Raw genomic sequence first — 15,107 nt, forward strand, 5'->3', positions numbered from 1 at the left:
TAAACATACATAATTATATAAACGCATACATCACATTGAACATGAGTTCATATGGACCTACTCTAGGCATAACAATCAAACATAATTATAAAAACACAAAATGCATGAATGGTAACATTTACAACAGTGCAACAGTCTGATCTTATCATATATACAAACTTTACGAAAGTACAGTATAAGGTTATAGTGATAACGTAAATCTATTTTTTGTCTTGCCCTTAACATGCCTAAGTATTTACAACATCATATCACGTGCCCTTGTAGACGTACCCCTAACATAAGAACAATAACTAGAGCAATGTAAAAAAAAAAATACACATATATTTACGTTCATGCAATATAGTGCTCATGAGTACTATACATGCACCACTTTTTTACCATTTACACCCGATACTGTGAGATTTGATACTATTTTACAGCAACCAGCAACATTGTGAGGTTTGTAAAGATTGTTAAACATGCTGAACATCATTCTTTTTTACTTCAAAGTTAACAGCGAACCATTTGCGACTGATAACCCATCGTTTCCTGCACGCCTATTTGAGGTATGCACGTACTTCACATTAATTTTACTGCCCTGTACTGACAGAAATGGTTATCTTGATCTCTTTTGTGTCATTACTTTTTAATTTCATTCAATTTTCAGGCAGTAAAACTTTTCTTTTTCTTGATTTTGTATTTTGATTATTTAAACTGTTTAAACATTACAAAAGAGGATGCTGCGCTCTCCGAGCCCCGCCTTTAGCTGCATCCTCCATTCATAACCAGTTTGTATGATTGTACGTGATTTTATTTTGTTGTACTGCTTATTATAATCGCGGGAAATGTAAGATACAACAATTAAATGAAATTATGAGATGACATAGAGTCATCGCAGTTATTTCAGTCGATCAATCTGTACGTGAAATGCTACATATACAAGTCATCGAAACAATGATGTAATCGGCAATATAAAATGATAGTTTGTTACTTTACTAAACACATACAGTATTAGGTAGCTTGCATTTCTCACTTAAAACTATTTTTTATACAAATCATGTAGCTATCCTATTTACAAAGGATATGTAGATACAGCATTCATCCTCATATCAGACATTAAAACGATCACTTGTTTCTAACCAAGATCACAGCAATGTGAAAAATAAACAAGAAAATTAGCATACCGTATCTTGCATCAAAAAATAGATTGTGAACGAAAATTCAATAATTTCTTAACGAGAGTTTATATCTGATCTGGGGAAAAAAGGTCAAGTCCACCTTAGAAAAAAGTTGATTTGAAATAGTAAAGAAAAATCTAACGACTGAGCATTACGCTGAAAATTATCGGAAGTGAAATAAAAAAGATTTGACAAAGTTTCGTTTTTTACTCAAAATAGCTATAAGCAATAATATGCAATTGAGAGAGTCGATGTTGTCCATTACTCGTTTTTTTTTTTTTACTTTTTAAATTATACAATTTTGTAATGTTTAATGAATTTACAATAATATAAAACTTGATTGAACCACATAAAATTGAAAAATGTTAATTTACTCGGCTCCAAACATATGTTGTCCTTTTTTGACAAAGTGTACTGACACCATGGAGTGGTCTCATTTGTCATGTTTGTATAGATCTAATCATTTTCAAACAATAAAATACTTAACGCCCTATAACATCAGATGCATTTTAATACCCCCTGGAATAACGCCCAGGTCGGTCATTTAACTGTCATAGTACAAGTCATGACGTTCATGACGTTGCCAACTGATCGACAGCGGGAGCATATCTACCTCTATAACTATTCCGAATACTGTACGATAAACCGAAATGAAAAAAAAACAACCCCTGTGTTTCATGTTGGCTGCCATGTTAGGATCGTCTGAGTCGTCATGCCGCAACTTCATCTTCGAAATTACTACCTGTTTGTTGGTATATGAGAGAAGAGAGAGATACTTACATATAAGATTTTTGCGAAATGGAGGAAAAAAACTAATAAGAACATGAGGAAATGGCGAAAGAGAAGCCGGGAGTGGGGGGGGGGAGCAAAATATATTGATCTACACACGCGTGACAAAAAAAAAACGCGTGAAAAAAGGAGGTGTCTTTTAAAGTCCTGAACGCGGACCGCGCATGCACTCGTTAACCCTAAAGATCAATTGAGGACTGGTTTGGGAGGGGGCATCATGCCCCCACCCCCTTCTGATCTGGGCCGCCGTTCGCGCGATCTCACCGAAATTTGGCACGCACATTGCTTACCACGTAAACTACAAGACAGTACAAAACAAAATTTTTTTTAGTGTAGCCTCTTTTACTATAATACAAGTATAGGCTAACTGGTACATTATACATGCATAACTCAGTGGCGTAGCTACGGGGGAGGGGGGGGGGGACACGTGCCCCTCCCTGAGATTTGGTGTGCCCCCCCCCAGGTGCCCCCGAAACGAAAAAAAAGGGAGAAAGAAAAAGGAAAAGAAGAAAAAGGAAAAGAAGAAGAAAGACAGAAGAAAAAAGAAGAGGAAAATAAGAGGAGGAAGACGAGTGAATGAAATAATATGAGGGGAAGACTTGCAATTAAAAAAAAATCTTTTCATGTTACTATGTAAATTTTTTGCTGGAGCTTCGCGCCATAGTTACCTGTTCGATGGGGTTCATATCTTGCTCAATAGGCAAGTTTTGAAGTCAATATGCAAAACATACTTCAGCTCGGACATCGAGCTTTCATTATTTTTTTTTTTCATTTACAAATTTAAATGCTCTGTAAAATGTCCGTTTTATGGTCTACATATCAGCATTTTAAGCTCACGCTGCGTGGTCCCATTGTTTGATTTGCCAAGTTCATGTTGTCTACGTGTATTCCATAATGTTCCTTTAAACAAATGTATTCAGAATGCCCAGATTTTAGGTCTAAATATAAAACATGCGCGATAGCCTGCATGTTCTTTATTTAAAATGTACTTGAATTATCCAGTTTTACATCAGAATATCAATAATTGTCTGCTCACGCTTCACGATCGCATTATTAATGATACCCAATTAACTACATGTATATTATATTTATGACTTACAAAATATGAATAGAGTGTCCCGCTTTTAGATCTAAAATCTCAATTTTCTTCCTCTCGCGCTTCGCGCTCGCATCAATTGTTTAGTTACATACATATCTCATTAATTAATACAAAAATTGGTTAGAATGACCATTTTTTTAAGGTCGGAATGTCAAAAAATTTGCTCGCGCTTCGCGCTCGCATTATTGAAATATGTACCGTTTTCGTAGGTAACTGTAAGCAGTCCTTAACAGGTCCCTTTTCGATAATGCTAGAACAGTTGATAAAAATTTCTGTTCGCGCTTGGGGGTACATTTGAATCTTGTTCAGGATCACACTTAACATTGCCCAGAAAATTAAATTTTCAGGAAAAAATACATTAAAGTAAAAAAAAATTAGCTCGCGCTTCGCGCTCGCACTTTTTATAAGGCTTATGAGATTATTTTATGTTTGTTGTTTTATAAGAATAAAACTAAGAAGCGACTGATATAGGAGAAGATACTTTTGGGCCCCGTGTTCTATTGGCGAAAGTCGGATCCGCCCTTGTGGACACATACACACACACCGGAAAGATGGCCGGTGCCCCCCCCCCTGAAAAAGCAAGGCCCCCCCGTGCCCCCTCCCCGGGAAAAAATCCTAGCTAAGCCACTGGCATAACTAAAATAAATAATAATACATTTAATTCACTGAAATAACACTTAGAAAACATGAGAAACTAGGAATGGGTTGAAATAATTCGGGAATTTTTGAACTTCATCAGAGAAAAATCAGGGAGTTTTGTTTTCTTGAAAAGTTGGGAACCGTGATTGGATTAAGCCAGCCGTTAAATTTCTACAGTAGATCGTATACATAGAGGTGGATAAATAAACATATTTTTTCCACCTCTACATGTATATTAGCGTTATTTTACAGAAAAATAGCAAATTTGATTGTTTTTCACAAAAACCTTCGAAAATCCCCTGAAACAGACAAAAAATCCCTAAAGTTTGTTTAGTCCCCATATATTTTTCGTCCCCAATGCACAGACTTTGGAAAATCCCCACTAATTTTCAAAATTCAGTTGGGGATGAAATATACGTCGCTCTAATTGTACTCCCCGGGGCGCGCGTGTGAAGATTTGATGCCGGCGCGCGGAAAGCAACTTTAAAATTTTCACCAGAAAATTGAAAACAAGTCACCATGCAGACTTTACAAATTAGAGGCATGTAGACGAAATGAATGTTAGACTATCTGGAAATTAGACCAATTGCACATTAGACTAACTGAATAATGGACCAAGTGAGGATTAAACCAACTGGTATTAGACCAACTAGTATTAGACCATCCGACTATTAGACGAAATTGCAATTAGACCAAAATTTAGACCAAGTGACAACTGGGCATAAGACCAAGTGGCTATTAGACCAAGTGTTCATTAGACCAAGTGGCTTTTAGACCAAGTGGTCATTAGACCAAGTGGCTATTAGACCAAGTAGTCATTAGACCAAAAGAGAATTGGAGTAAGGGGGTTTAGCCCGAATGTTGTTAGCCCATCTGATGATTAGACCAAGTGATAATAGACCATCCGTCAGTAAGCCTAGGGAGTGTAGTAAATAAGCGTGTACCATGATGAAAACGCACTCATTAATTTCGACTTAATATTAAAGTTTCCAACGCGATTAGATGAATATATTCTTTACGCACATCTTACAATTAATTGTTAAGATAACGTTACATTTTTGGGTATGGATTGTAAGCTAACGAAGTAAACTTTACATGATTAGAAGCTCTTATCATTAGGGTAACGTGGTTATGCTCTTTCTTTAATAGTCATTTAAATTCAACTTTGGCAAGAATCTTTATTTCTCTCATCTGCTTTTTCTATTAGTGATCACACACATCCCTGAATGCATTTTTAAAATGTTATTTTCTTGCCTTTTGGCCAGACTGATCGAACAAAAACTTTAGCTTCTTATTCCGCTACAAGTATTTGAAAACATACTTTCTGTCAAAATATTTATTATGAATTATGATGAGATTAGAATGATAAGGACATGTCGACGATCGGTTTTATATTTCACAAAATTTATTGGAAAATATAATGGTCTCTAGCCAGCTTTCCGTGGAAAGTGTAGAAGTGTAAAATAACTTTTATATTATATAATTGTGTAGTTACCAAACACCTAGATAATTCCGTTGGAGAGGGGATCTGGGGATCTGATTGCACAATTAGAAAGAAAAGAAAATATTTGATAAAATGAGGTCTGATGACTTACCACTCTGGTTCGCCATGTACTATCTCCACCTGTATCCTATGTTCATCATTAGAATCAATGCTAGAAGGATCTAAGCTCTCATCAGTCCCACATCTTATGAATCTAGTAGTATTAACATGGAGAGAAGACGCATTCGTTGGATTAAATTGTTTTGCGTGTTATGGGGAGGCTGATATTTTTTGGTTTGGCTCTAGGGAAAGTGAGGTAAAATCACCTGCAAAGGCGGGGACAAAATAAGGTTAAATAATGGAACTACAAGGCATGAATACCCATTTGATAGGTTAAAATGTAAGTATGTATAACATAAGATGTGCATAAAATTAAAAAGAAAATAAAATTAATGCAAAGACAAGGTGTTGTCATTTTTAGCAGAAGAGCATCTACCCATCAATTTCCAGCATGGCCCAGCAAAACAAACTGACCCCCAAAATAAACGCAAGACAATAAATCATTCCGGTAATTCTCGTTCGAATATTTTAAGCAGTACCAGTATTATACAAGTGGAATGCCTCTGGCCGTCTCACCTGCATCACGCGATTCAACATAGCAGCAGTGCTGACTTTGAAAACTACTATTACTCGCGCAAGAGGTTCAGTGATACTTGGTTACTCTTATTTCCACGTTTTATGAACTAGACCAATACACTTTACAGAGATAGGGTGGTAATTCAACAAATACCCCGAATGTGGCCAAAGTTCATTGACCTCACATGACCTTTGACCTTGATCATGTGACCTGAAACTTGCACAGGATATTCGGTGATACTTGATTACTCTTATTTCCAAGTTTCAAAAGTCATATCAATGAACTTGCAAAGATATGATGGTAATTCAGAGATACCCCCATTATTGCCAAAGTTCATTGACCTTTGACCTTGGTCATGTGACCTAAAATGCGCACAGGATGTTCAGTTATACTTGATTACTCTTATGTCCAAGTTTTATGAACTAAACCAACATACTTTTAAAGTTATGATGGTAATTCAACAAATACCCCCAATTCGGCCAGTTCATTGACCCTGAATGACCTTTGACCTTGATCATGTGACCTGAAACTTGCACAGCATGTTCAGTGATACTTGATTACTATTATGTCGAAATTTCATGAATCAGATTCAAAAACTTTTAAAGTTTGATTGTAATTCAACGGATACCCCCAAATCGGCCAAAGTTCATTGACCCTAAATGACCTTTGACCTTGGTCATGAGACGTGAAACTCATGCAGGATGTTTGGTGATACTTGATTAGCCTTATGTTTAAGTTTAATGAACTTGGTCCATATATTTTCTAAGTTATGATGACATTTCAAAAACTTAACCTCATGTTAAGATTTTGACATTGATTCCCCCAACATGGTCTAAGTTCATTGACCCCAAATGACCGCCGCCGTCGGAAAGCGGCGTCTATAGTCTCACTCTGCTATGCAGGTGAGACAAAAAGTATGTTTAACTACGTCAATACGTGCGGTCGATTGTACACATCAAAGGGGGAATAAACTCTAATTTTAATAACTGCCATATCTTTAATGTCATGCTTAAACACAGTATAAGATCATACTAGACAACGGATTTGAGCTTCTTTCTAGGAGTATTTATTTTACGTTATACATAAAATATCATTTATACAATTGTCCATCGAGTTGCATAAGGGTTTCTTGTTATGTTTTTGGCAGTATGTGTGTATCCTTCACAATAAAGAAGCGAACAATGGACATTTGGAAAGGATGTACCTTAATCAAATCAATAAATGATCATCGCTAATCAAAAGATGATAGAAATAAAGGAAAGATAGCTCACCCCAGGATCCTCAGATTTTTGAGATCGTGTGTTGATTTGAAAGCTTGAATGATGCGTTCGGCCTGATCGTTACCGATGTTGAGATCTGTGAATGTGACCTTGACAAGCTGAGATGAGACATTGTGGAGTGCATTGGGTAGTGAGGTGGGATCATCGTAGAGAGAAGCCAGGCAAGCAACATACCCATACATGTCATATCTTTGAATAGTGAGCTCTGTCGCTGCTGGTAGATGGATCCTCTGGATGACGTCACATCTGATCGCGCCCCATACCTGTATGGTGATCCTCTTCACATTGTCAAACATCGAACCACAATCCTGCCATTCTCTTAGTGCCATATCAGTAACGGTCAGATCAGTCACAGTTGAACTCGTGTTGCATTCATCCTACGATAGATGCAAAATAAATAAATAAATAAATGAAAAATAACAAGAGATCATGCTAGTGGAAACATGATATCTATCAACTACCACCCCATCAGCTGACAATTATCAAAATAGAACAGGAGAGAGAGAAACAATATAACAAGCTAAAGAAAAAACACATACCATATCACAAGAAAAATACTAAGATTGTATTTGTTATCAGGTTAATCATAATTTCAAGGAACACCAAGGTTGATTCTGTATTCACTTCTCTGCACCCCAAAATGTATTTTTTATGATAAATTCACATTTACCAACATGTTCTTACAAAAACATACTTCATTTTATGAATACAAACAGAAGATCAGTAATTGCACAACAAAATGAAATGGAACAAAATTAAGAGTAGAATCTGTAATTCAATCAAAACTGGATGTAAAACTAGAAAGCTATGCACTAAAAGTTCGTATATTTTTTTCCACAAAACATTTCTATGCATGGCATACAAACGGGATATTCGATTTTGTAGATAAATATTTGTATATTTTGTTCGAATTATGCAATATTTCATTTTCACAGTACAGTAACACTTCATTAAATCAAAATAGTTCACAACAATGGAAATTTACCTCGATCAGAAAGAAATCAAACATTATTCAACATTGTAATGAGAGCGAAAAATAGACATATATCATGCAAAATAAAAAAATGTAAGGGATTGCTTTATCAGTTTCCTCCTTTACATGCCGATCACGATGTGTACATAAAGATGTTTATAAAATTGAACAGAGTTCTATTTGACGTCCGATTTGGGGGGAAACGGTAAGGAAATAAGCTTGTTTTGTTTTCATTTTTATGCATTGCAACTATTCGAAGAGCAGTAAGATGAAGTGGCGTCATTGGGTAAATATATTAACATTATTATTGTTATCATAATTATTATCATTATAATAATCATTATTATGTCTAAAACGGGCTAGACATTCATGGCTGAAGAAGATAAACACATTTCTCTTTCACTCCCTAGTACATATATCAGTGCAATCAAATTCAGTGGAGGAATGAACCAAAATACTTTAAGGGAGCGGGCATGGCATGAGAGGCAAAATTTTACCCCCCCCCCGAAAAAAAGGGAGAAAGAAGACAACCATTTCTTTCTGTTTTGCATTTATCTTATTTTTTTTAAATAAAAAAAAACATTTTGCTGTATCATTTCATCTGTAGGCCTACTCTGATGTTCACTTTCTACTATACCGCACTTCAAGACGATTTCGACGTATATCTTTGCTCTATTTTCAGACGGACATGCCCCTGTGCCATAACTGTAGTTTGACTATCAAAAGGTGAAATAATGATATTCTTAAGCGACCAACTACATATTCATCCAAAATCAGGACTTATACAAAGAACTGAAAAAAACTCAAATCCTAATATATGTATACAAAAAAAGTATTTTCAATAGGACCGCAACATTACCACACCTTTTAAAGTTGGTGTTAGTAGAGAAAAAAAGGGGGGGGGGAACAAATCTATGATTTGATTTCAAGTACTGCTACATCTGAATGTAAGTACCTCCTTCTAGATATTACCTTTGCAGTCGAGGCCATCGAGGATGATGAAGAGTAGAAGTCATCATGATGCTGATTCATCTTACAACATGTACAAAGGGACTGAGCAAGGTGACGTAATGCAGACGGACGTTCACTGGGATCAGCATAGAGATCAAGAGTGTCTATTTGCTATAATAGTAATATCAAATGAAAGTTAAAATCACTTGTAACTATGAGCATTGTAATTACCTGTCGTTGATTGTATTTACGAAATAATACACAGATCTGATATTTCAGTAATCATGGTAAAAGAATTGGTATTATTTAGATAATTGTTCAGGGTATATGTTTAACATTGCAATTTCAGGTTACCGGAAAGTTATTTTTACATATTTGTTCATTCCATTTTCAGGAACATGATACTCGTAACAATATTATATATATGTACACTGAAAATAATCATCATACAATATTCAAAGTACAATATCAGAATGAATAGAAATAAATAAAGAGAAAAGAACAACTCCCGCCATGGGTGAAAAATCTCTCCCCAAGAATAGGGGGACCAGGGGCTTATCCAGGACTTTCCAAGGGGGGGGGGCATTTCCCCCGAGAAATCTAACCCCCCCAAAAGAAAATTATTACCCCAAATGTAAGGTTACTTTGTACAAAATAAATTTCACAAGAAAAAAAAAACACGTTATCACTTTCAGTCGGGGGGGGGGGGGAGCGGGGGCACACTTTGGAACAGAAACGATTAATGATCAATACTATGTACTGTTAATGCTTTTAGTTGCTACAAATGTCATTTGAATATGTTTATAACTTTGAGCATAAACCAGTCAAAAAATCTTTGAATACACTGACGTGACGGGAAGGGGTCATACTATCTTGGCGTCTTTGTGGAAGCGGGGATAATTTGTACAAAGATACAGGCATACTCTCTACTTCAGGTTAACAGTACGATGAGATACTGACCAAATCAATGCCAATAATGAAACACAACGAGGGAAGTTAGGACAGCAATACTTACCACACACTTTACAATTTCACCCTTTTGTAGGAGACACTTAATTACATTTAATTCCATAACAATCTAAAAAAACATGAATGATGCATCACCTCCCAATACAATCTTTAAGATAATTCAAAATCTTTCCTTTCTGCAATATTCTTCTTTTAATTTTCACCATTGTGATATTTATTCGTTCTTGGAAGTTTATATTGTGGCTGTAATGACCAATAATCATTTCATTCATTATCACCCTTAGTCCCATAATAATGATTCTCCTTTTCATTCTCATGTCACCTCTGACCAGTGAGGAAATGAGTTTTCATTGCACAAAATATTGACTGTCATACTTATTTACTCTTCATATGTTTTCCCCTTTCTTCTGTAGTTCAATTTATTGATAATTTACCTTTATCATCCTCTGTACTATTCACAACATTTTAAACGACTGAAACAACTTTCCAAGGCTCGCCCACTACGTTCACTCGCTGGATTTCTCCCATAATTACACACCACTTGGAATACGGTTTTTGGTCATCATTCTATTCTCCAACTATTTAAAATTTGCTCGCTCGCATTTTGATATTCATATAGTTATATACTAACACCTTCACTACAATATAGCCATTGAACAAAGTCATGATAGGCATGTAACTGAAAGATAGAAGTATGTAATGTACACCAAGTATATAAACACGTATACATTGCCCGTGATGTGATAAATGACACACCACTTGAAAAAGGTTTTTGGGAATCATTTACAACTACTGAAAATTTGATCAATCGTTTCGCTCGCTCGCATATTGATAATAATTGTAAATCATTACTTTATAGCCATGATAGCCATGAAGACATCGTTATATGAAAAATGGTAGTATTATGTACATATGTATCCTTCACGGTTAAAAAAAACCTGATTTTACAGAAAAAGGAAAGAAGATTTTGCAAAAAGCAATAACAGAATCATTCTGTAAATTCATAAAACAGGATTTTTTTCTGCAATTTGACAGATTAAGTCTGTTTAAAAAGTGGGAAATTATGTTTTATCAAAGGAAATTTGTAAGGTTTCATAAACCAAATACCCATATCCTGTAAGATTGCGCAATCTGGTAAGATTACAGGTGTTCTCGAGACTCTGCTGCAGGAACTTCTTTTATTTTAAGGATAAATTTTCTAACAGTGTTATACATAGCCCTTGGTGTGGGATGTCACTAAAATTTATATTTTTTTATCATCCCCCACTACTTGGACCTCATTTACGCGAGTGAAGAATCAATTTGATAAATAAAACAGAAAAAGAAAATAATTCTAAATATTTTTTTCGTGGGATATAATTCGGTTGTTGAAGATTCAAATATCAAGCACAATTTAGAAGCTACGTTAATTGATTGAGTGAATTTGGCCACATAAAGTAGTTCATGGGGGCATTATTGATAAATCACTTTTTGCAGATTCTAAGAAATAAAAATGAAAAGAGAAACAATTATTGAATGATTCCTGAATTTTCTTTGGTAAGGACCTGTTGACTATTGACTATTAAATGACAATTGATTTTAATAACAATTCAAGAAAAGATTCATTGCAAAGTGAAACTGGCAATTTTAGTTTATATAAGGCATCGCAGCGTCATGAGACAATTTGAAGAGCATTATGGTTTCATTAAGTACTGTCCCTTTACATATAAAGACTTCTTACTATATATTACCTTTGTAGTTGATGCCATCGACGATGATGTTGAGTAGAAGTCATCATGATACTGACTGGAGAGTGTGAGGTTCTTCAGATGATTCATCTTACAGATGAACTGAGCGAAATCACGTGATGCAGACGGACGTTTACTGAGATTCTCATTGTGATGAAGAATCTCAATCTGATATAATAGTAACGTGAAAATAAATTGAAAATTACTGTATATTCCTTACACTAGTGCGCAGTAAAATCATATTCACCATATCAATCAATAACTTCAACAACACAATGAGACACTAATGTTGCATGACGTTATTCGTGGTAAAAATAAATGATGCAATATGTATATAAAAAAATCAACAACAATGGAAATATGTTCTCCATTTCGGTTTGCGTGTCTCCTAAAATACCATACCCTTCTTTTAGGAAATTATCATCCCGATTTTTATGAGAAAATATAAATAGAAATAAAAAAAAATGTAAAAAGTTGTTACACAAGGTTCATTTCGCAGTGCAGCATCATGCAACCGCTATGTACAGAACTACCAAAATGCTTACAGTCCCGAGAGTTAAAAGAGTAATATTCAAAATGATATTGATATTTTATAAACTATATAAAATCATATAAACTATGTAAATAGTTTTTGTTGTTCTGTTGAAGCTTCACAGTGGACCTCTCCATTTCCAGCATGTTATTTTCAGCCACAAATATTCCATAATCCATATTAAGTTTCAAATGTATAATTTAGATGAATATATATATATATATATATATTGTCACGAAATGGGTTTTATTTCGTGTTAGAAAATTATATTTGGTTGATTTATAATGATTTTGTCGTAGCTGGCGATATTACATGCGTGTTTCTACAGCAATAATGACGTAGATAAGACATTGAAAGTTCTGCATGTTTTGAACCGTTTTTGTGGAATATGCTGGAGATGCTTAACTGATTATTATGGTTATCACAAGCTTGATCTAAATGAATGCTTTAATTTGATATGTCATTCGTGCATATCCGGTTTCGGAGAGCAAAGTTATAGCTGTTTAAGATTGTTAGAGAGGTTAACTGTAACAGATATTGTATAAATAATGCATAAGTACAGTAACTTAGTGCACTCGTGAAGCTTTGCCGAAATACGGCGCCCACGGGGTCCATTGCACGTAAAGTATGCAGATTGATTTGGATCTGCTATCCAGTAAAGTTGGTGGATGCGATCGAAGTGATTTATATGATCGTTCGCAAGTCTTTCCACGGGGAAACCTAGAATCCTAGGCGACAACTGTGGTTAGATTTCCTTGTATGTTGGGTCTTTTGCACGCCAGCAAGAGACTATACCAGGGCTTGCTCTTTTGGTGGTCTGGAGGCGGACGGTTCGGAGTCTGGAGCAGACGGCTGGTGATCCGGAGTAGACGGGTTGGTCTGAGGCGGATGGTTGCTGGTCTGGAAGCAGACGGTCGGAGGTCCGGAGCAGACAACGGGGAAAACTACAAGTAGAGCAGAGCCGATGGGTGTGGTCGTGGGAGCCTGACTGCAGAAGGACCCATACATATAGTCGAAGAACCAGACGTCGTTTCCGGTACTGAACAGAGGTCACTGGTTGCAGTACGGTAACAGACGTGGTTGCGGTACTGAACAGACGTGGTTGCAGTACTGAACAGATGTCAGCGGTTGCAGTACGGACTCAGACGTGGTCGTGGTACTGAACAGACGTTGTTGCAGTACTGAACAGATGTCAGTGGTTGCAGTACGGACTTAGACGTGGTCGTGGTACTGAACAGGCGTGGTTGCAGTACTGAACAGATGTCAGTGGTTTTAGTACGGACTCAGACGTGGTCGTGGTACTGAACAAACGTTGCAGTACGGTATCAGACGTGGTTGCGTACTGAACAGACGTGGTTGCAGTACGGAAATTCAGACGTGGTTGCAGTACGGAGCAGACGTGGTTGCTGTACTGAACAGACATAGTAGCTGGTCGTTACAGAGTCCATGGGTATGGTCGTAGGAGAAACCCATACCTATGGTCGAGAGAGCTTAACTACAGGAATCAGATGCATATGGTCGTAGGAACTTAACTACAGGAATCAGATGCATATGGTCAGCTGTTGGAGCTGACAACAACGAGTGTAGCCGTCTGGAGGTTGCCTGGTGGTGGTACTGACAGGATCAAGGCGTGTGCAAGTGTCAACTGCGGCAGTATACCTCTGCCAAACGGATCTACGACTTAAAGTTTGGAAATCGAAGTGGCGACACACCCGCCGGCGGCAGGCATCCTGACAAGAGCGAGCTGCCGGGGGACCGAACCCACGCCCCGCCGAGCGATTCCATCACAATATATATATATATATATATATATATATATATATATATATATATATATATATATATATATTGTGTTACATGTTTCTTTATTACATTTCAATTGTTATAGCTGTATTTATGATGGATTTTGTCTACTGTTTTGTTGGAAATGAGAAAAATAAAACTGAAGCTGAGCATTATTATTATTATCATCGATATGATTTTAGGTCTTAACCGTTAGATTAAATGTTCATAATACATTGAAATTATAAGGTAAAACATTGTTCGATTTTGTAATAATTATTCATATTTAGTCTAGTCTTGTGATCACAATGCTTGTTTAATCCGAATTTAAAGCCTGATACCCTTCATATTGTTTACACAGCTATTCTGCCAAGATGCAAATATATTGAAATTCTATTTGTCTGAAATACAGGTACATTTATTGTTGAGCAAGTTGCGTATTTCATCATAATATGTCAATTGCACGGTGTATAGTTGTTGATCATGTTTATGATTTTTTCCTGGGTCTTGCTCACTATTGACTATTAAATGAAAATTGATTTTAATAACAATCCAAGAAGAATTTCATTGCAAGGTGGAATTCCCAATTTTAGTTTATGTAAGGCATAATGGCGTCATGAGACAATTAGAAGACCATTAAGGTTTAATTACGCACTCGTGCTTCACATATGAAAACATCCTAATAACTAATTACCTTTGCAGTTGATGCCATCGACGATGATGTTGAGTAGAAGTCATCATGATACTGACCGTAGAGTTTGAGGTTCTTCAGATGATTCATCTTACAGATGAACTGAGCAAGATCACGTGATGCAGACGGACGTTGACTGAGATTCTCACTGTAATGAAGAATCTCAATCTGATATAATAGTAACGTGAAAATAAAATTAAAATTTCTCTACATTCCTTGCACTCGAGTGTGTATTGAAATGATAACAACCATATTAATAATTAATCCCATTAACACATGGACACAATAACGTTGTATGACAGTATTTATGGTAAAAGAAATCGATGCAATATAAAAAAAAATTGAGATATGTTCTAATTTCCCTTTTTCGTGTCTCCTATAATACCATAACCCTCATT

General features: G+C 36.0%; 1 protein-coding gene across 1 annotated transcript in view; it reads right to left on the reverse strand.

The window, feature by feature from the left end:
* Positions 1-1,456: 1,456 nt before the first annotated feature.
* Positions 1,457-15,107, reverse strand: part of LOC121413025 — a 61,728-nt gene continuing 48,077 nt past the window's right edge. Inside the window, exons 3-7 of the mRNA XM_041605788.1 lie at positions 14,713-14,877; positions 11,708-11,872; positions 7,076-7,461; positions 5,280-5,381; positions 1,457-1,899 (exon numbers count right to left, since the gene is read on the reverse strand). Of these exons, the coding sequence (XP_041461722.1) occupies positions 1,896-1,899; positions 5,280-5,381; positions 7,076-7,461; positions 11,708-11,872; positions 14,713-14,877 (822 nt within the window). The 3' untranslated portion in view covers positions 1,457-1,895. The remainder of the gene's footprint in view (positions 1,900-5,279; positions 5,382-7,075; positions 7,462-11,707; positions 11,873-14,712; positions 14,878-15,107) is intronic.

This window comes from Lytechinus variegatus, chromosome 4, assembly GCF_018143015.1.
Source record: "Lytechinus variegatus isolate NC3 chromosome 4, Lvar_3.0, whole genome shotgun sequence".
Taxonomy (NCBI): Eukaryota; Metazoa; Echinodermata; class Echinoidea; order Temnopleuroida; family Toxopneustidae; genus Lytechinus; species Lytechinus variegatus.